The sequence below is a fragment of the Hordeum vulgare genome, chromosome 7H (assembly GCF_904849725.1).
Source record: "Hordeum vulgare subsp. vulgare chromosome 7H, MorexV3_pseudomolecules_assembly, whole genome shotgun sequence".
In the NCBI taxonomy this organism is placed as follows: Eukaryota; Viridiplantae; Streptophyta; class Magnoliopsida; order Poales; family Poaceae; genus Hordeum; species Hordeum vulgare.
The window spans coordinates 534,954,034-534,975,120 of record NC_058524.1 but is presented as its reverse complement, the minus strand read 5'-3'; the positions used below and the strand labels follow the sequence as shown (position 1 = coordinate 534,975,120).

At 45.0% G+C, this 21,087-nt stretch overlaps 2 protein-coding genes across 2 annotated transcripts; both read right to left on the bottom strand.

Annotated features, from left to right (window-relative positions):
* Nucleotides 1–317: 317 nt before the first annotated feature.
* Nucleotides 318–1,765, bottom strand: LOC123409932 (B-box zinc finger protein 20-like). The gene is made up of 3 exons (XM_045102803.1): nucleotides 1,358–1,765; nucleotides 916–1,269; nucleotides 318–824 (listed from the first exon to the last, which is right to left on the bottom strand). Exons 1-3 carry the CDS (start codon nucleotides 1,553–1,555, stop codon nucleotides 549–551), a joined length of 828 nt encoding a protein of 275 aa, XP_044958738.1. The 5' UTR covers nucleotides 1,556–1,765; the 3' UTR covers nucleotides 318–548.
* A 3,922-nt stretch (nucleotides 1,766–5,687) lies between these two features.
* On the bottom strand, nucleotides 5,688–11,358 carry LOC123411000 (protein FMP32, mitochondrial-like). The gene is made up of 7 exons (XM_045103918.1): nucleotides 10,915–11,358; nucleotides 10,611–10,742; nucleotides 10,465–10,524; nucleotides 8,427–8,503; nucleotides 8,176–8,232; nucleotides 6,238–6,304; nucleotides 5,688–6,140 (listed from the first exon to the last, which is right to left on the bottom strand). Exons 1-7 carry the CDS (start codon nucleotides 11,074–11,076, stop codon nucleotides 6,021–6,023), a joined length of 675 nt encoding a protein of 224 aa, XP_044959853.1. The 5' UTR covers nucleotides 11,077–11,358; the 3' UTR covers nucleotides 5,688–6,020.
* Nucleotides 11,359–21,087: the final 9,729 nt, after the last annotated feature.

Genomic DNA, 21,087 nt, shown 5'->3' with positions numbered 1-21,087 from the left:
TCAATTCATTATGTGCAATGGTATTAATTAACATGTTAATATTAAAAAAAATGTTTTTATCTTCGTCTTAGTGGCGATGCACAACCTAAAATGATTTATAAACCGAGACGAATGGAATAGAAAACAAACTTCTTTATCCCGGCCCCATGAGCATGATCTCAATCGTTACATCAACGACAAGCAGCCGGCGGGACGGTCGCACAGATCAGCCGGTAGGAGCTATGAGTTTTCCTTAAAGATACGGTCTCAAATATTACTTTGCTTGGAGATACATTTGGTTTCTGTACGTGCAATTTATTTTTCAGGTGTGATACGAGTTGAAGGAGATGACCATACATTCTCTACTTATTTATGATACGACAAGTCGACAACATCTCATTCTTATGTAGTAGTACATAACAGCATATTACTACTACCATAGATGCGCGCGCTACTAGAGTTCCGTACTACTCCAGTCACACCAAAGCTACAACGAGCAAAGATTACACTAGTGATGGACCGATCGGTTGCTGCGACGGCGTGAGCGATTGACACCCACGCTGGCTGGTTCACATGCACCAGAACGACGACGGCCGCGCCCGCTTGGCCGGCGGCGTCGAGATCTCCGGCACGGCGAACACGTCGCTGTCGCTGTGGTACCACTCCCGCGCGTGCCCCTGTTTGGCCCTCGCCGCCGCTGGAACCTCCTCTAGGCCCCAGGCCGGCGCCGGCGTATGCGGCACGTGGGGCGCCCATGCGCCGCGCTTCCCGGGACGCTCGGCGGCGATCACGTCGAACAGGTCGGCGTCCAGGAACGGCACCTGCTCGTCGCGCCCCTTCTGCTTCTGGCATGATGCAAAGGCTTGGGCGTTTAGTTTTCGGCCATGATGCGGCGGGCAGAACCGGGGTAAAGTCAAGAGATGGTCGGCGACTTACGGCGACGAAGGCGGCGTCGTCGAAGAGGATGTCGTCGACGCGCCAGCCTGGGCAGATGTTGGTGAGGTAGTCTGAGATGCTGCTTCCTCCTCCTCCACCTCCTCCCCCGGTGTGGCTGGCGTCATGAACTGCAGGGGCTTCCTCGGCGGCCGAGGCCGAGCAGTCGTCCTGCTCGTCGGAGCTCTCGTCCGGGGAGGGGATCTCCTGGTCCACGGGGTCGGCGGAGAGCTTGGCCCCGACGAGGAGGAAGCGGCTGTGCTTGGCCGTGAGGTCGTTGGCGCTGTGGATGGGCTCGTCGCAGTCGGCGCACAGGATCGCCCGGTCCTCCACGCAGAACACGAGCCCCCTCCTCTCCTGCAAACAATCCAGCAGACAGACACCATCAGCTCAGTTCAGTGTCGCGCTAGGCTCGCAGCATCGAACGGACAGAAACCGCACGCACCTTGCAGACGTCGCAGAGCGGCCCGGTGGCGGCGTCGCCTGCAGCATCGAGCTGGAGGAGGGTGAGGCGGCGGTGCTTGCCGGCGAGCTTGTTGGCGCGGTGGACGCGGCGGTTGCAGGGGGAGCAGAGCGCGGCCTCGTCGGCGCAGCAGAGCACGGCGGCCGGCTCGAGGCCGCACACGTCGCACTGCACACGCATGGCGATCGATCGGCTGGCTCTTCTTGCGGGCAAGTCAAAGGAGGAGAAGAGAAAGCTTTGCGGCTGGATGCGAGGAAGGAGGTGGAGGGAAATAATGCAAGAAGAACAGGAAAGCAAGCAAAGCAAAGAGAAGAGGAGGCATGTGGAGGGCGATGTGGGCTATTTTATACACGCCATGACAGGGAGACGAGAGAGATCTTTAACCCGGAGTTTTATTCTGCTGCCGCATGGGTTTGTTCAAAAGATTGGAGTAGGGTGGGGTGGGGTGGGGTGGGGCATGGAACTCCAAAATATCCTTAACAAAACCAAAAATATCTAGCCGGTGATCTGCTGTTCAGGGTGGAGTACAAGTCACTGCTGGCATTTGCCCCTCCCAAATGAAGGAGCCGGAGGTGGAGATGGGCAACCGTGTCAGCTTAAAATGTATCTTCTTTTTTTCCCTTTTTGGTATAAGGTTCAAAAACTTATCAGACTTTTTTGTTCCACATGTCACTGAATCTTGGTGAACTTTCTCACCGTTTTGATTTTCCCTGTGGTTTGGCGAGGTTGAGAGTGCCGAGGGGGTGGTGTCGAAGCCCGTCTTGATGAGGTCTAGAGAGTTGTCGAGGCCACGTGGCTAGGAGGTGAGGAAGGTGGCGGTTATGCTATTTGATTACTAGGTGACAATCAGTGCGGACGGAGGGAGGAAGGAAGCGGCGACGAGCAAATTTGAAGGGAGAAAACTAAGTTGGGGGGAGGGGAGGAGTCAATCAAGAAAATAGAATGGTAATGGAGCATTTCACCTAAATTCAATTGTTCTATCATCGTAAGCATTTTCAAATCACCAAGCGTGAAGGTGGAATGAGGTGATAAAAAATGTGTGCTTTATTTTCCATGATTACTACAATTCTGTATCCTCTACTATTTCGAGCTTAATTGATTTGCTTATTCTTTGCTTCCTTATTTTCTTCTTCTTTGGATATAATTATGGTGGGAGGCGACTCAAGTTGGCAATTGTGACGAAGTTCAAACTAAATGGGTCAAGATTCGGGATCTCAAGACTATGGCTCGTGGTATGTGTATGTCTATATGTGGAGGGGGTGAGGGGATGCTTTGACAGAAAGGTGCCAACTAGACGGGTGGAGTGAATAGTCCCTGACAAATTTCATACAAAATTAATCATTTGCTTATGATTTGTGGAACCAAAGGCTTCCAAGTTAGAATTCAAAGTGAAGCAGCGTATCTAAGTTAACAAAACACAAGCCATCGGCTAAGCAAGAATATAAGCTCGTAATGCGAAGAAAGTAAAGAAACAGATGGAGACGACAATTCGTTGATTTGCTAGAATTTTGAATATCCATTAGTAGTAAACTTGAATTTTGCTTGGAGATGAACATAGTACTTGGATGCTCAATTAAATTTTGGGGAATGCACCTCCTCATATTGACATATCAAATGTTAATTGCTAGGTCTAAATGCTTAGAGTCCTTTATCTCATAAACCACTCATTAGGCTGAAAAGTCTGGAAATGTGTTTAATTAGGCTTAAAAGTTAGGAGAAGTGTTCATGACTAGTGCTGCAATTAGTACGGACAAAACAACATAGCCTTTCAGTCTCAAACAAGTTGCAGTAGGCTGGAATTGAAACGGATAAGATCATGAAACCTAGTCATGGTTATGACACGTGTATAGCTAACTTACATGCATCGCCTGGTTTATGGCTACTTTTTTGTTGATATTCCAGCCCTTCAACTCTCCATTTACAAGTAATTATGGTTCATGAGGGGAAATAGTGCATGTTCTAGCTTAGCCATCGAGTGATTGGTGACGTCCTCCAGTGCGTACTCCAGCAAGCTACTGGTAATTAATCTGCATTGCATAATTGCCAACTAACTGTACAAGTAGCACTAAGCACATCAATTTAGTTGCCCCAGCAATGTACACATAATATTTGTTTTTTGTTGCTTCCATAAAGCAGGGAGGGACCAGCTTGATCTGGCTTTGATCGATTGGCTAATCTCTTCCTAGAATCTCTAGCCAGGTGCGTGCACCTTTATGCCCACCTGGATAATGCCACTAGAGCGAACAAATCTTAATAAACTCAACTCATAAGAGCATGATTAATAGTATAGCCAACTGCTGGCTATAAGCAGTCTTATAGCCCGTCTTATAGTTAGCTTGTACAATAGTTGAGTATAAAAGAGTACTATTTTTATCATATATGACCCATCTTTCATTCTCACAAAGCACCTATAAGCACGTGCTAGAGCTGGTTCTTCACGAAGAGCCCGCTTGCCTTCTATCTCCTCTTCTCTCTCATCCAACTCAATAAAAATATAGTATTTTAATCCTTACAGCCTACTGAATGTACCTTATTGTACTTGCTTTAATGAGTCAAAGAGAAAGGTGCACAAGTTGAATGTTTGAAATAGTCCCTAAGCATACAGCTCGACCGATGACAGTCTCCAACAGACGATCGCGTCGGAGTGAGTCTCCAACAGACGATCTTGCTGGAGCGAGTCCTCGCTATGGGTATCACTCCAGCGTGAACACCTGTTGGCGATGCTCCAAGTTGGTATGCACTAAGCTCAGTCTCCGTGCCTGCACATGTTGCATCTGATAGTTGTACGAAGACTCGAGTGTTCTCTATTAGAAAAAAGAAAGAAAATCTCGAGTTGTCTGCGGAATTCACCTGCACTATTGTCCTTTTGTCACATGGTGTTAGCCTAAAAAATGCCAAAATCAAGATCAAGGCCATTGATGAGAAAATCTCCATGCGATCACCAAGTAGAGCGACGACCCTCCCTACTTTGAGGTTTAATCCCGAGTGAGTAGTTCGCGGTCTCTTTCAGCTAACCCTTTCCATCTTAATTAATAGTAGCATCTCGTCCTTGTGCGCAAACTTTTCTTCACTTGCTTGAGGGATTAGCAACTCTGTGATGGTGCGATGCTACTAACACCTAGCCCATCGCCTTAAAACTCGAGGTAGTACACTGATCACATGGCGCCACCGTGCCGCTCTCGCTCTGCCACCTTGAGCGAGCCTCGATGGGAGAGTGCACACATGGGTGCGTGTCCCGACGACAAGGACCACAGAGGATCCCAAACTATGGTTTAAGGTTGGCCGGGGACCAGCGTGGGTATGGGGCGGGGAGGGTCGGCGTCGGATTATTTATGGCCTGGCTTTTGAGCCCATCACAGGGATCGGCGAGCGAGTACGGCGCGTAGGATTTGGTGTTTAGATCTATCGGGATGCCAGTGTACATAGACCAGAGACATTTTAGCATGGGTCTGGCCATTGGGTTGGACCAACGGTATTTATGTACTACGTTCGCACACCACAGCCATGCCGATGCCGATGCCGATGCCGGGATCGATCTCCTGTTTGTTTCTGTATCTTGAATTTGCAGGGACCAAAGCAGGTCCGAGCTTGATCAAATTTGATTACTAGATTAATTACTAGACGGTGTGCATAAAGTGTGGTACTACTAAAATCGTTCTAGCCGGGGCAGAACTACGACGTTTTCCAACGAGAATTGAACTGTTTCCCTCCCCCCGTGCAATTCCTCTTATCTTATCCTACGTGCAAACAGATGTCTCGGAGAGCGGGATGTGAGCGAGGAATGATTTTGAAGGTTTTACTGAAGAAGATAGACTAGGAAATGTCGACTTCAGGTCGGGCTTTCGGTTTCAACCGCAACTGTTCCGAGTGCCTATCAGGGCCGGGACTCACCAATCAGAATCAGCTCACCTCACCTCGGCCGCGATGGTTCCATGTGCCTTTCAGCGCCCACGTGAACGCGGTGCCAACTTGCGTGCGGTCTCGTCTCCTTTTGAGGTATGGATATGGTTCTCAGATTATGCTACTAATGGGCAGCACCGGCTCAGCACCCCCGGAGTATAAACTAGTACTAGTCCTCCTTTTCCATGCACAGCAAGACAAAACTTGGGGAGTTGGGGTTTCAGTGCGTGCACCACATATTCGCAGTACAATTGCAATGCTACGAGTACCAAATTTGAGTATCACGACAACAGACGTTTAGGGAATCCAGTTTATATGCCGCCAAACAGCCCTGCGACATACAGCGGCTCTAACATGTGTTGGCGACAGCTAAAAGGAGAAGGAAAACATCAGGGAAAGAAGTAGTATCAGGTAGGGAAATATCAATGGTCTTCCTTCACTGCTAGGATTAGATGTCCACAGCGTGTTACTTCAAGATAACAGAGACTTCCGCGTCGGCAGACAGAGGAAACAAAGCGACAAAACCACGAAGCTCAAGCACAGGTAAAGAATCATTTTGGCTGTATTCCTTGTGCAGGTCGATCTATCTTACAGGTCTTGAGGAACTTTTTCACTCTCTAACAGATGTTACAGCATTCCCCTGACCAAGTTTTGCCCCCATTGAAAAAACTAGGAACATAATCGCAACTATCCTCTTTGTGGCCTCCATGGATAAATGGGTAAGCGAAAGAACATGTGTTCGGGTTCACATCACGATGCGGAGAACGGCGAGTCCAACGGCTGATATCGAAACGATGGTACCTATGCAGTATTTGATGACATCATACTTTGCTGCCTCCAGCTGGGCTTTCAGTGAATGAATTTCCTGCAGATTGTGCCAAAACAGAAGGGTCCAGTTAGGAGTCATGTCTATGATAAAGTGGTGATGCCAAAACCCCACATATGCAGGCGCTTTTGCTCACCTTGTCAAGCTTTGTGGTGAGATCTGTGGTTTCTTCGTTCTGCTTGGCGAGTTCATCACGTATGCGCCTGGAGCAATCATGTTTTAATCATATAAGACCCAACAAAACAATCTTAAGCAGAAATGTGACAAAGACAGAGCAACCACTGGAATTGTCATGTAAGTAAACAGGTAATGCCCAGTATAAGCACTAATAGATGAAACTACTTTGTTTTATTTTTGAAAGGTCAACAGGGGCCAAGGGGAAGAAGAAATTAAGGTTCCCACTTCCTGCTAGCCTGTTCTGTGTTCTACAAAAAAGTTTGTTCTCCCGTATCTCATTATGCTTCGGAAATCAACTACAAATGTAAATAATGTCTTCATATACCATTAAGTGTTAAAGGGTGGCAGTGGAATTCTCAAGATAGAAATATAAACCTAGACACTTAATGGTATATTAAGACAAGAGTTAATAATTTTGTACTATGCTACTTGCATCCACACCATCCGAGGATTTTGTTAAGAGAAATTATGAGCAACCCAACCAAAAAGTAAAAGGTGAAAGTTCAATACAGCAAACCAAATTTAATCTTGAAGACTACGTAGGTTGGACCCAAAACTTAAACACTGAATGACAATGTTTTGTTACACACAGAAGTGATCAATAAATAATTGCATAGAACAGACAAACAGTCCAAATTAAAGGGCACAAGGTCATAGAAAGATTCAAAGAACAATGGCCGCTTAGACATCACATGATCTTAGAAATGAGAAGTTTAACCATTCCTCAATTATGCATTCTTACATAAATCCAAGTAAAGTAATATTTCTGATGCTTCAATAGTCAGCAAGAGCAATTACATAGATCGTGGTTTAATCAGATATAATACCAACAAAGCAATCTTAATTATTGTGGCAGAAATGTGATAAAGACAGAGCAACCACTGGAATTGTCCTGGAAGTAAATAAGTACTCCGTCCCAAAATAAGTGTCTTGAGCTTAGTATAACTTTGTACTAGAGCTAGTACAAAGTAAAGACAGTTATTTTGGGACGGAGGGAGTAATGCCCAGTGTTAACACTAACAGATGAAACTATTTCGTTTCAGTTTTGAAAGGTCAACAAGGGCCAAGGGGTAGAAGAACTAAGGTTCCACTTGCTGCTAGCCTGAACTATTTGGAACTGATCTACAAAAAGTTAATTCTTGCATAACTCAGTAATACTTCAGAAATCAACTACTCCCTCTGTGCCTAAATATAATTCCTTTTAGAGATTCCACTACGAACTACATACGAATGTATATAGACATACTTTAAAGTGTGGATATATTCATTTTGCTCCGTATGTAGTCCATAGTGGATAGTACAATCCCTAAAAAGACTTATATTTAGGAACAGAGGGAGTACAAATGTAATTAAAATCTTAAAATACCATTAAGGATTGAAAGGTGGCAGTGGAATTCTCAAGATAGCAATATAAACCTAGACAGTCCGGTTAATCAATGTCATGACTCAACAGGCGCAGTAAGATGCGCATGACAAGAGTTAATAATCTTGTATGGTACTTGCATCCTGACCATCGGAGAATTTTGCTAAGAGAAATTATGAGCACTCCAACAAAATGTAAAAGGTGAAAGTTCAATACAGCAAAACGAATTTTCTCTTATACACTGTATAGGTTGGTCCCAAAACTTAAAATACTGAATGGCGATGTCTTATTACACACAGAAGTGATCAATAATTGCATAAAACCGATAAACCGTCCAAATTAAAGGCCACAAGGCCACAGACTCAAAGGTAATGGCCACATAGACATCACATGGTCTTAGAAGTGACAAGTTTGACCATTCTTCGATTATTTAAGAATGATTTCTGACGCTTCAATAGTTAGCGAGAGCTTTTACTGTTAGCCAATTGCAAGTATAGTACATGCAGCATATATAAAAAAGAGAAGTAATCTTACCCTCTTTCAAGGTTCAGATCCAACCGTTGCCCTGCAGTGACCTTGTCAATCTCATATCTGTTTCACACAAAATAGCCATTAGGTTGAGTATGCTACTCCCTCTGTTCACTTATATAAGACGTTTTAGCAAATTCAGACAGTGTACTAAACAGTTCAAAGTCAGCTGTCTGAAACGCCTTATAAAAATGAACGGAGGGAGTATTTAAAAATTGTAGTATAAACAGCTCATAAACTCAAAAGTTAATACTCACTTCAGTTCACTCCTCATCTTATCAATATCTCCACGGAGTTTTTCAGTCTCCCGCTGTAACAAAGAGAAATGGTTTTCCTGCATACAGAAATGTTCCATGAGCTTATTTAGTAAAAAAACACATCAGTTCTGACTAAAATGGGCAATTGTAAGTCGTATCGTATGCTGTAGTTATTACTGAACACATTTTGCTCCAACCAAACTCTAGAGAAATAATGCAAATATACTAATATAGTGCACACAGAATGTATGACCTGTACATGAGAACGGTTCAACAAAATGGAAGTCACAAACACCAATAGATGGAAAAATGAGCGTATGACCTGCAATCAATGTGAATATACTGCACACAGAATTTGTTGCACTGCCACCAGTGATTTTTATATAGTGTTTTAGTCTAGCCTTTTTGGCATGTACACATGTCTCTACAATGATGAGCATTTCCATTGCAAGCATTGTACAAAGCAAAACAAAACTGAAAATCAATAAGCCACACAGCATGAACATCCAGAGACCACTTTGGTTTATTTGCTGAATAAGCTCTCTCTTGTTCTTTTCTTTTAAACTACTGATCAACATACCCAACGCCATGGAGTGAGCACGAAAATACATATAAAGGGTAACTTATTAGCGGAATGAGAGTTCATGACTTAAGTGGAGAGTCTCAGTTCTGCCCCGCAACATTGGCTAATCAGCTGAATGAGAGTTCATTGCCATGGAAATTCTAATCACTGATCATCGTACTTTCAAGAATCAAGAACACTAAAGATTGGAAATACTATAAGTACCAAATGGCAGAAAATGCAGGCTGCTAAACTATGGCTAAAGAATAAATATCAAAATAATCCTATTAAATCTACTGATCAAATAGGCAACGCTGTCGAGTACAAAAACATCTCTAAATATAAATAGTGACTTATTTGCAGAAAGGAGAGTCTCAGTTCTGTCTCCGCGATATTGACTAATTAGCTGAATGGGACTTCATTGCCAAGGAAATATTAGTCACCAATCAGCATACTTTGTAGAATCAAGAACACTACAGATTGAAAATACTGTGCATTTGAATACCAAATGGCAAAATCCAAGTTGCTCAACTTTGGCTAAAGAATAAAGATTAAAAAAATCCATATATTGCGTTGAACGATTGTTTAGAGATTTGGTAGCATTTGCAGGTTCAAACAAAACTTTATTAGAAACAACAAACATCGACATGAACCAAATTATCCTTCTAGGTGAAACAATAGGTAGAGTGTGTGAAATTGTGAATACATGTGCTCCATGGTAAGAGCTAGAAAAAACTACTAATCTCACTTCAAAATACAAGGTGAGATGTTACTGAAAAAACAAATTATGGCAGACTATGTAAGAGATAACATATGAAACCAAGAAGAACTAAAAGTATATGTGAAGGGCATAAAACAAGGCAACACTCTCGGATTAGACGCTTATACAACAAGGGGAGTCCAAAACTGTCAAGTGCCAACAACAGTAACCTAATTGGTCTCAAAGATAAACTAAGCATTTAAAAAAAAACAATCTAGATTATAAGGTCACTGTTATTAAGATCAAATAGCACAGAATGATTGGGCATTGGAGCAAACGGTGACCCCAACCCCTAATTACATGCCAAACCAACTGTTTGCACAAGCCAATTGTTATAAGTCAAATGGGGGCTACTTCTTCCAAGTACCGACATACAATCACGAAATGAAGTAATGCAGGATAACCCAGAGAGAAGCAATGGTAAGTAGAACTTGCACAAGTTATATGATGAAGTCTTAATTACATACGAAACCAGCTGTTTGCACAAACAAATCACTTATAAGCCAAATGGGGGCTACAACTTGAAGGTACCAACATACAAACAGGAAATGGAGTAAATGCAGAATAACCAAGTGAGAAACAATGGCAAGTAGAAAATGTAGAAGCTATATGATGAAGTTCAACAGAAGGGCAGCAATAGCCATAAGAACACTAGTGCTAGAAACGTCAGTGGTCGTCGTATTCGCATTGACCTAACAGTTTTGTTGCAAGCATACCTGCGAGCTCTGCACTTGCGACTTGAACTTGGAGATATGGGCCTCCTGCAGCATCTCACTCTGCACACGGCAAAGCAAAAGCAGGAAACGGACGAGTAAGCTGACGATTCCCCAGCAGAAATACAGTCAGACGGTGACGGCGTTACCTTCTGCATCTCGGCCTTGGAGACGAAGGACTCGGAGATGCTCTCGAGGCTGTCGTTGAGGACCTCCGTGATGGCGGACGTGATGGCCTCCGCCTGCTTGGTGGGCACGCCCTGCGACTCCAGCTTCCTAACCTGCGAACGAACGCGATCACCCACGCGATCTCAGCATTGCATTCCGTCGAGCACCTCCGGGGCGCCAATTCCCCCCCCCCCCCCCCCCCCCCCCCCCGTAGACAGCGGCCATTTCGCAGGCAGGCAGATGGTAGCAACAAGTAAGCGTGGCGCGCGAGCAGGGTAGGCTTACCAGGGCGAGGGTGTCGACGAGGAAGGCGCGGCGGCCGTTGGTCTTGACGAGCTGCGAGATGCTGCGGGCGGCGGCGGGGCCGGCCCACCGCGTCGGCCACTGGTGGTGGTGGCTGTGCAGGAGCAGGCCGCGCCTGCACGCCGCGGCGGCCGCTGCGGCCATCTCCTCCCCCCCGCGCGAGGCGTCGACCGGAGGAGACGGGGGGCGCGTGGGCGGAGGAGGCGGGCTAGGAGGGGGGCGGGGTCGGTGCGGGGCGGGGCGGGCGGGGCTGGGCTATAAGCGGGGGCGGGCGGTGGCCTATGCGGGCGGCCCGGCTTGGTTTGAGGGAGGGTGGCGGTGGTGGGATTGGAGGCGGGGGCGGTGCTAATTTGGGAAAGGAGGGGGATGGAGACGGTGGGGAGGCGGAGGAGGATGGCGAGGCGTGGAGAAGAAGAAGACGCCGAGGACCCGGGGGGGAAAGCGGAAGAGAGGAACGTGTTTGGGAAGAAAACTAACTGCTTCCGTGCTTCGTGCCTGTTTGCTCCCTTCTCGTTTGTTGGTTTTCTGAAACGGCCCTCGGCTCGTCGCACGGTGCGGTGCATCTGCCATTTCCTTATCTCACGTGGGTGTTTTTGAAATGTTTCGCATGAACTGAACCGTGACGTGACGCAGAATATTGTTCAACAACCGGAATGGAAGCAGTGCGATTACGCGGAGCGAAATCTACTTTTTTAAGTTTTTTATTAAAAATATATTCTTATTCTTATTTTTATTTTTGCGGGAAATCTATTAGTTAGAGAAAGAATATCCAATGGAAAACAAAAATTGCCAAAAGCGGAAGAGGAGAGAACGTGCCTGGGAATCCAATGCATGCCAAAAAAAACAAAATTGCCGCCCTGGTCTGGTGACTGGTGGTGGTCTCCCAGCCTGGTCCGCGTTGGTCCGACCCGACCTGTTAGGAAGGGCGGCCACGGCTGGTGACTGGAGAAGGGGCGGACGGTGATGATTTGACTTGACGGTGATGGATTAGAGTAAGTACAATAGAGCTGAGTCAGCTGGCTATAAGTAATAAAGTAGTATATTTCTGCTTAGTTGGAGGAGAGAGAAGGTAAGCGGGCTCTTAGCTAAGAGTCAGCTCTAACACGTGCTCCTAGGCACTTTGTGAGAATGAAATGTGGGTCATATAATAAATAAGTAGTACACTCTTCTAACCAACTATTGTACATGTTAGCTATAAGATGGACTATAGGTGACATGGCATGAGCTTACAGCCGGCAACCGGCTCTACTATTGTACTTGCTTTTATTGGATTTGCTCGGGTAAACGTGTTCAACGAGGCAAAATGCTCGTCTTCTTGGCTGACTCGCACGGGTCCCCATCCATCCACGGACGACGGATCCATCGACCCAAGCCGGCGTCACTCGCGCTTCCCTAGGCGTCGCCGTCCACGTTTCGACGCGCGCCCCGCCGCGTCTGGCCCAAACCAACGGACGGGCAATGAGTAGGTAGCCCACGCCCCACGGGGCCTCCTTATCCAGCACGATGGGGCCTTGGCCCAGCAAGCATAGTCAAAGCTGTGACAAAAGCTCATGCCTGCCTTTTATTACTATTATTTCGGTCTGTTTAATTTTATATGTTGAAAATATATATATAATTTTTTAATCAAGCAGCAGGCAAATCTGCCTTACACTGGTTCAATACATCTCCAGGTCCAGATTCACAAATTCAAGAAAATATGTTCACAACTCAAAGAATGTAAGCAAGTTCAGAAAATGTTCATAAATTACGAAAAATGTTCTGAACTAAAATAAAATCATGAATTAAAAAAAAGTGTTCACAGACTCGAGAAAAGTTTGTGAATTCAAAAAATCAAGCAAACATTAGTTCTTCTTTTTCTACAGGTGTTTCACATCTTTGCTCCCACCTTTCAATTGCTTATGTAATTCCTTCTCCTTGCCTTTCTTCAGAACACACTTGAAACATTGTCCACTTCCTGATTTGCCTTTAATAAATGGACCTGGCATAAAAGAAACGGTACGCTTGATGCGATCATTAGGCCTTGCGAAATCAAAGGGAGAAGAGTGTGCCTTTGAATCTGACTCGATGATGCTAACCATGGTATGATCGAGATAATAATTGTTCATAGCGCTATACAACACAAGACATCATATGTACGAGGTCACTATTATCCGAATGGAAACATATTCAAGGTACAACTTTACTTCAAACAGATTCTAAAACATTCACATTACAACAAAGGCTCACACTAACAGAGTTCAGAATTGATCTTATTCATAATGGCAGTTCACATTATGCTTCATGGATCTGAACTACCTACTTCACACGGATCTGCATGGGAATTAAACCATAACTGATGAAAAGGTACCTATAGGCAAATCTAGCGAGTGTTGACGGTGCTACTTCAAAGATCAAGAGCCAACAGCAGCATGGAAGAGCTAAGACTTGACGAAAGGAAATGACTACCAAATGGATACTTGCAAACACATGCGGTGACGTGAAATGTGTTGGGGAACGTTGCACGGGAAAAAAAATTCATACGCACACGAAGACCTATCATGGTGATGTCCATCTACGAGGGGAGATTTGGATCTACGTACCCTTGTAGATCGCACAACACGAAGCGTTAAAAAACGCGGTTGATGTAGTGGAACGTCTTCACGTCCCTCGATCGCCCCACGAACCGTCCCGCGATCCGTTCCGATCTAGTGCCGAACGGACGGCACCTACGCGTTCAACACACGTACAGCTCGACGATGATCTTGGTCTTCTTGATCCAGCAAGCAAGACAGAGAAGTAGATGAGTTCTCCGGCAGCATGACGGTGCTCCGGTGGTGGTGATGATCTACTCCTGCAGGGCTCCGCCCGAGCTCCGCAGAAATCCGATCTAGAGGTGGAACTATGTGGTTTAGGGTTGAGTTGCACGTGGCAAAAGTTGTCTCAAATCAGCCCTAAATCACCACTATATATAGGAGGGAGGGGGAGGAGGCTTGCCTTGAGGGCCAAGCCCTCAAGGGTGCGCCGTCCAAGGAGAGAGGAGGAATCCTACTCCAATTAGGTTTGGAAGGTGCAGTCCTCTTCCTTCCCACCTCCCCCTTTTTTTCTCTTTGGTTTTTATTTTCTTGGCGCCAAGGCCTTCTTGGGATGTCCCACCAGCCCACTAAGGGCTGGTGCGCCATCCTAAAGCCATTGGGCTCCCTCCGGGTGGGTTTCCCCCTCCCGGTGAACTTTCGGAACCCATTCGTCACTCCTGGTACAATGTCGGTAATGCCCGAAAACTTTCCGGTAACCAAATTAAACCATCCTATATATCAATCTTCGTTTCCGGACCATTTCGGAAACCCTCGTGACGTCCGTGATCTCATCCGGGACTCCGAACAACATTCGGTAACCACACATATAACTCAACTATACTAAAACATCGCCGAACCTTAAGTGTGCACACCCTGCGGGTTCGAGAACTATGTAGACATGCCCCGAGGCACTCCTCGGTCAATATCCAATAGCGGGACCTGGATGCCCATATTGGATCCTACATAATCTCCGAAGATCTTATCGGTTGAACCTCAGTGTCAAGGATTCATATAATCCCGTATGTCATTCCCTTTGTCCTTCGGTATGTTACTTGCCCGAGATTCGATCGTCGGTATCCGCATACCTATTTCAATCTTGTTACGGCAAATTTATTTACTCGTTCTGTAATACAAGATCCCGTGACTTACACTTAGTCACATTGCTTGCAAGGCTTGTGTGTGATGTTTTATTACAGAGTGGGCCCCGAGATACCTCTCCGTCACATGGAGTGACAAATCCCACTCTTGATCCATACTAACTCAACGGACACCTTCGGAGATACGTGTAGAGCACCTTTATAGTCACCCAGTTACGTTGTGACGTTTGATGCACACAAGGTATTCCTCCGGTGCCAATGAGTTATATGATCTCATGGTCATAGGAATAAATACTTGACACGCAGAAAACAATAGCAATAAAACGACACGATCAATATGCTAGGTTCATAGTTTGGGTCTAGTCCATCACATGATTCTCCTAATGATGTGATCCATTTATCAAGTTACAACACTTGCACATAGCCAGAAAACCTTGACTATCCTTGATCAACTGGCTAGCCAACTAGAGGCTTGCTAGGGACATTGTTTTGTCTATGTATCCACACATGCATCTATGTTTTCATTCAATACAATTATAGCATGGATAATAAACGATTATCTTTAAACAGGAAATGTAATAATAACTATTTATCATTGCCTCTAGGGCATATTTCCAACAGTCTCCTACTTGCACTAGAGTCAATAATCTAGTCCTCACATCGCCATGTCATTTACATTGTAATAAATCGAACACCCATACAGTTCTGGTGTTGATCATGTTTTGCCCGTGGAAGAGGCTTAGTCAGCGGGTCTGCTACATTCAGATCCGTGTGCACTTTGCAAATATTCACGTCCTCTCCTTCGACGTAGTTTGGATGAGGTTGAAGCGTCGTTTGATGTGTCTGGTCTTCTTGTGAAACCTTGGTTCCTTTGCTAAGGCAATGGCACCAGTGTTGTCACATAACAGAGTTAATGGATCTAGTGCGCTCGGCACAACTCCAAGATCTGTCATGAACTGCTTCATCCAGACACACTCCTTTGCTGCCTCCGAGGCAGCCATGTACTCCGCTTCACATGTAGAATCTGCTACGACACTCTACTTGGAACTACACCAGCTTACTGCACCCCCATTAAGAATAAATACGTATCCGGTTTGCGACTTAGAGTCATCCGGATCGGTGTCAAAACTTGCATCGACGTAACCTTTTACGACGAGCTCTTTGTCACCACCATAAACGAGAAACATTTCCTTAGTCCTTTTTAGGTACTTTAGAATATTCTTGACCGCCGTCCAGTGATCCACTCCTGGATTACTCTGAAACTTGTCTGCCATACTTATGGCCAAACTGACGCGTGGCCTAGTGCACAACATTGCATACATGATAGAACCTACGGCTGAAGCGTAGGGGACGTAACTCATTTGTTCTCTATCTTCCGCAGTTGCTGGGCACTGAGTCTTACTCAATTTTATACCTTGTAATACTGGCAAGAACCCTTTCTTGGACTGATCAATTTTGAACTTCTTCAAAACTTTATCAAGGTATGTGCTTTGTGAAAGTCCTAGCAGGCGTCTCAATCTATCCCTATAGATCTTTATGCCTAGAATGTAAGCAGCTTCTCCTAGGTCCTTCATAAAGAAACTTTATTCAAGTAATCCTTTATGCTCTCCAAAAGCTCCGCGTTGTTTCCAATCAGCAATATGTCATCCACATATAATATTAGAAACACCACAGAGCTCCCACTCACTTTCTTGTAAATACAAGATTATCCAACCACTTGTATAAACCCAAATGCTTTGATCACCTCATCAAAGCGCTTATTCCAACTCCAAGATGCTTGCACGAGTCCATAAATGGATCAATGGAGCTTGCATACTTTGTTAGCATTCCTTGGATCGACAAAACCTTCGGGTTGCATCATATACAACTCTTCCTTAAGAAAACCATTAAGGAACGCCCTTTTGACATCCATCTACCAGATTTCATAATCGTAAAAGGCAGCTATTGCTAACATGATTCGGACGGACTTAAGCATCTATACCGGTGAGAATGACTCATCGTAGTAAACTCCTTTAACTTGTGAAAAACCCTTTGCCACAAGTCGAGCTTTATAAACAGTCACATTACCATCTACATCCGTCTTCTTTTTAAAGATCCATTTGTTCTGAATAGCCTAGCGGCCTTCAGGTAGTACTTCCAAAGTCCACACTTTGTTCTCGTACATGGATCCTATCTCGGACTTCATGGCCTCCAGCCATTTGTTGGAATCCGAGCCCACCATTGCTTCTTCATAATTTGCAGGTTCATTGTTGTCCAACAACATAATTGATAAGACAGGATTATTGTACCACTCAGGAGCAGTACGTGATCTTGTTGACCTGCGAGGTCCGATAGGAACTTGATCCGAAGTTTCATGATCATCATCGTTAGCTTCATCCTCAACCGGCGTCGCAACGACAGGAGTTTCCCCTTGCCCTGTGCCACCATCTAGAGGGATTAGAGGTTCGACAACCTCATCAAGTTCTATCTTCCTCCCACTCAATTCTTTTGAGAGAAACTCCTTCTCAAGAAAAACTTCATTTTTAGAAACAAACACTTTGCCCTCGGATTTGAGATAGAAGGTATACCCAACTGTCTCTTTTGGGTAACCTATGAAGACACACTTTTCCGCTTTGGGTTCCAGCTTTTCAGGCTGAAGCTTTTTGACATAAGCATCACATCCCCAAACTTTAAGAAACGACAGTTTTGGTCTTTTGCCATACCACAGTTCGTATGGTGTCGTCTCAACGGATTTTCATGATGCCCTATTTAAAGTGAATGCAGCTGTCTCTAATGCATAACCCCAAAAACGATAACGACAAATCGGTAAGAGACATCATAGATAGCACCATCTCTAATAAAGTACGATTACGATGTTCGGACACACCATTACGTTGTGGTGTTCTAGGCGGTGTCAACTGTGAAACAATTCCACATTATCTTAAGTGAGCACCAAACTCGAAACTCAGATATTCACCCCCACGATCAGACCGCAGGAACTTGACCTTCTTGTTACGATGATTTTCAACTTCACTCTGAAATTGCTTGAACTTCTCAAACGTTTCAGACTTGTGCTTCATCAAGTAGACATAACCATATCTACTCAAATCGTCAGTGAAGGTGAGAAAATAACGATATCCGCCGCGCGCCTCCACACTCATCGGACCGCATACATCAATATGTATGATTTCCAACAAGTCACTTGCACGCTCCATTGTTCTAGAGAATGGAGTCTTAGTCATCTTGCCCATGAGGCATGGTTCGCACGTGTCAAGTGAATCAAAGTCAAGTGACTCCAAAAGTCCATCGGAATGGAGTTTCTTCATGCGCTTTACACCAATATGACCTAAGCGGAAGTGCCACAGAAACATGGCGCTATCATTGTTAACTCTAACTCTTTTGGTCTCAATGTTATGTATATGCATATCATCGCTATCAAGATTCAATATGAACAATCCTCTCACATTGGGTGCATGACCATAAAAGATATTACTCATAGAAATAGAACAACCATTATTCTCTGACTTAAACGAGTAACCATCTCGTAATAAACAAGATCCTGATATAATGTTCATGCTTAACGCAGGCACTAAATAACAATTTTTTAAGTTCATAACTAATCATGATGGTAACTGAAGTGAAACTGTGCCGACGGTGATTGCATCAACCTTGGAACCATTTCCCACGCGCATCGTCACTTCATCCTTCGCCAGCCTTCGCTTATTCCACAGTTCCTGTTTCGGGTTGCAAATATGAGCAACAGAACTGGTATCGAATACCTAGACACTACTACGAGAGCTGGTTAAGTACACATCAATAACATGTATATCGAATATACCTGATTTTTCCTTGGCGCCTTCTTATCAGCCAGATACTTGGGGCAGTTGCGTTTCCAGTGACCCATACCCTTGCAATAATAACACTCCGTTTCAGGCTTAGGTCCAGCTTTGGGTTTCTTCGTCGGATTGGAAACAAGCTTGCCACTCTTCTTGGAATTACCCTTCTTTCCTTTGTCGTTTCTCTTGAAACTAGTGGTCTTATTCACCATCAACACTTGATGCTCTTTACGGAGTTCTAACTCTGCGACTTTCAGCATCGCGAATAACTCGCTGGGTGACTTGTTCATACCTTGCATGTTATAGTTCAACACAAAGCTCTTGTAGCTTGGTGGCAGTGATTGAAGAATTCTGTCAGTGATAGCCTCTTGCGGGAGTTCAATCCCCAGCTCAGCTAGACGGTTTGAGTACCCATACATTTTGAGCACATGTTCACTGACAGACGAATTCTCCTCCATCTTGCAAGCATAGAATTTATCGGAGGTCTCATACCTCTCGATCCGGGCATTCTTCTGAAAGATAAACTTCAACTCCTGGAACATCTCAAATGCTCCATGACGCTCAAAGCGATGTTGAAGTCCCGGCTCTAAGCCATACAAGACTGCACATTGAACTACTCAGTAGTCCTCCTTACGTGTTAACCAAGCGTTCCTAACATCTTGGTCAGCCGTAGCGGGTGGTTCATCTCCTAGCGCAGCATTAAGGACATAATGCTTCTTCCCAGCTTGCAGGAGCAACTTAAGATTACGAGCCCAGTCTACAAAGTTGCTTCCATCATCTTTCAACTTAGCTTTCTCTAGGAACATATTAAAATTAAGGGTGACTGTCGCGTGAGCCATTGATCTACAACACAAATATTTCAAAGTGGACTTAGACTATGTTCAAGATAATTAGAGTTTAACTAATCAAATTACTTGCTAAACACCCACTCAAAAAGTACATCTCTCTAGTCATTTGAGTGGTACATGATCCAAATTCACTAACTCAAGTCCGATCATCACGTGAGTTGAGAATAGTTTCAGTGGTAAGCATCTCTATGCTAATCATATCAACTATACGATTCATGCTCGACCTTTCGGTCTCATGTGTTCCGAGGCTATGTCTGCACATGCTAGGCTCGTCAAGCTTAACCCGAGTGTTCCGCGTGTGCAACTGTTTTGCACCCGTTGTATGTGAACGTTGAGTATTTCACACCCGATCATCACGTGGTGTCTCGAAACGACGAACTGTAGCAACGGTGCACAGTCGGGGAGAACACAATTTCGTCTTGAAATTTTAGTGAGAGATCACCTCATAATGCTACCGTCGTTCTAAGCAAAATAAGGTGCATAAAAGGATTAACATCACATGCAATTCATAAGTGAAATGATATGGCCATCATCTTGTGCTTCTTGATCTCCATCACCAAAGCACCGGCACGATCTTCTTGTCATCGACGCCACACCATGATCTCCATCATCATGATCTCCATCAACGTGTCGCCATCGGGGTTGTTGTGCTACTTATGCTATTACTACTAAAGCTATGTCCTAGCAATATAGTAAACGCATCTGCAAACACAAACATTAGTTTAAAGACAACCCTATGGCTCCAGCCGGTTGCCGTAGCATCGACGTGCAAGTCGATATTAACTATTACAACATGATCATCTCATACATCCAATATATCACATCACGTCATTGGCCATATCAAATCACAAGCATACCCTGCAAAAACAAGTTAGACGTCCTCTAATTTGTTGTTGCATGTTTTACGTGGCTGCTATGGGTATCTAGTATGATCGCATCTTACTTACGCAAAAACCACAATGGAGATGTGCAAATTGCTATTTAACCTCTCCAAGGACTACCTCGGTCAAAACCAATTCAACTAAAGTTGAAGAAACCGACACCTGCCAGACATCTTTATGCAACGAGGTTGCATGTTAGTCGATGAAACCAGTCTCTCATATGCATATGAGTAATGTCGGTCCGGTCCGCTTCAATCCAACAATAGCGCCGAATCGAGAAAAGACTAAGGAGGGAAGCAAATCAAACATCACCGTCCACAAAACCTTTTGTGTTCTACTCGAGATAACATCTACGCATGAATCTAGATCATGATGCCACTGTTGGGGAAGTTGCATGGTAAACAAAAAAATTCCTACTCACATGAAGACCTATCATGGTGATGTCCATCTACGAGAGGATATTTGGATCTACGTACCCTTGTAGATCGCACAGCAGGAAGCGTTAAGGAACATGGTTGATGTAGTGGAACGTCTTCACGTCCCTCAATCCACCTCACGAACCGTCCCACGAACCGTCCCGCGATCCGTCCCACGATGTGTTCCGATCTAGTGCCTAACGGACGACACCTCCGCGTTCAGCACACGTACAACTCGACGATGATCTCAGCCTTCTTGATACAGCAAGCAAGACGGAGAAGTAGATGATTTCCCCGGCAGCGTGACGGCGCTCTGATGGTTGTGATGATCTACTCCTGCACGGCTCCGCCCGAGCTCCGCGGAAATCCGATCTAGAGGTGGAACTATGTGGTTTAGGGTTGAGTTGCACGTGGCAAAAGTTGTCTCAAATCAGCCCTAAATCACCACTATATATAGGGGAGAGGGGGAGGAGGCTTGCCTTAAGAGCCAAGCCCTCAAGGGTGCGCCGGCCAAGGAGGAGAGGAGGAATCCTACTCCAATTTGGT

Excerpts from the sequence above, each read along its gene's own strand:
- LOC123409932 (XM_045102803.1), bottom strand. The coding sequence starts at position 1,555 with ATGCGTGTGCAGTGCGACGTGTGCGGCCTCGAGCCGGCCGCCGTGCTC. Across the intron at positions 1,270-1,357 it reads CGCTCTGCGACGTCTGCAAG|GAGAGGAGGGGGCTCGTGTT; the intron begins GTGCGTGCGGTT and ends GATTGTTTGCAG. Across the intron at positions 825-915 it reads ACGACGCCGCCTTCGTCGCC|AAGCAGAAGGGGCGCGACGA; the intron begins GTAAGTCGCCGA and ends GCATCATGCCAG.
- LOC123411000 (XM_045103918.1), bottom strand. The coding sequence starts at position 11,076 with ATGGCCGCAGCGGCCGCCGCGGCGTGCAGGCGCGGCCTGCTCCTGCAC. Across the intron at positions 8,233-8,426 it reads AAGATGAGGAGTGAACTGAA|ATATGAGATTGACAAGGTCA; the intron begins GTGAGTATTAAC and ends TGTGTGAAACAG. Across the intron at positions 6,141-6,237 it reads TCACCACAAAGCTTGACAAG|GAAATTCATTCACTGAAAGC; the intron begins GTGAGCAAAAGC and ends CACAATCTGCAG.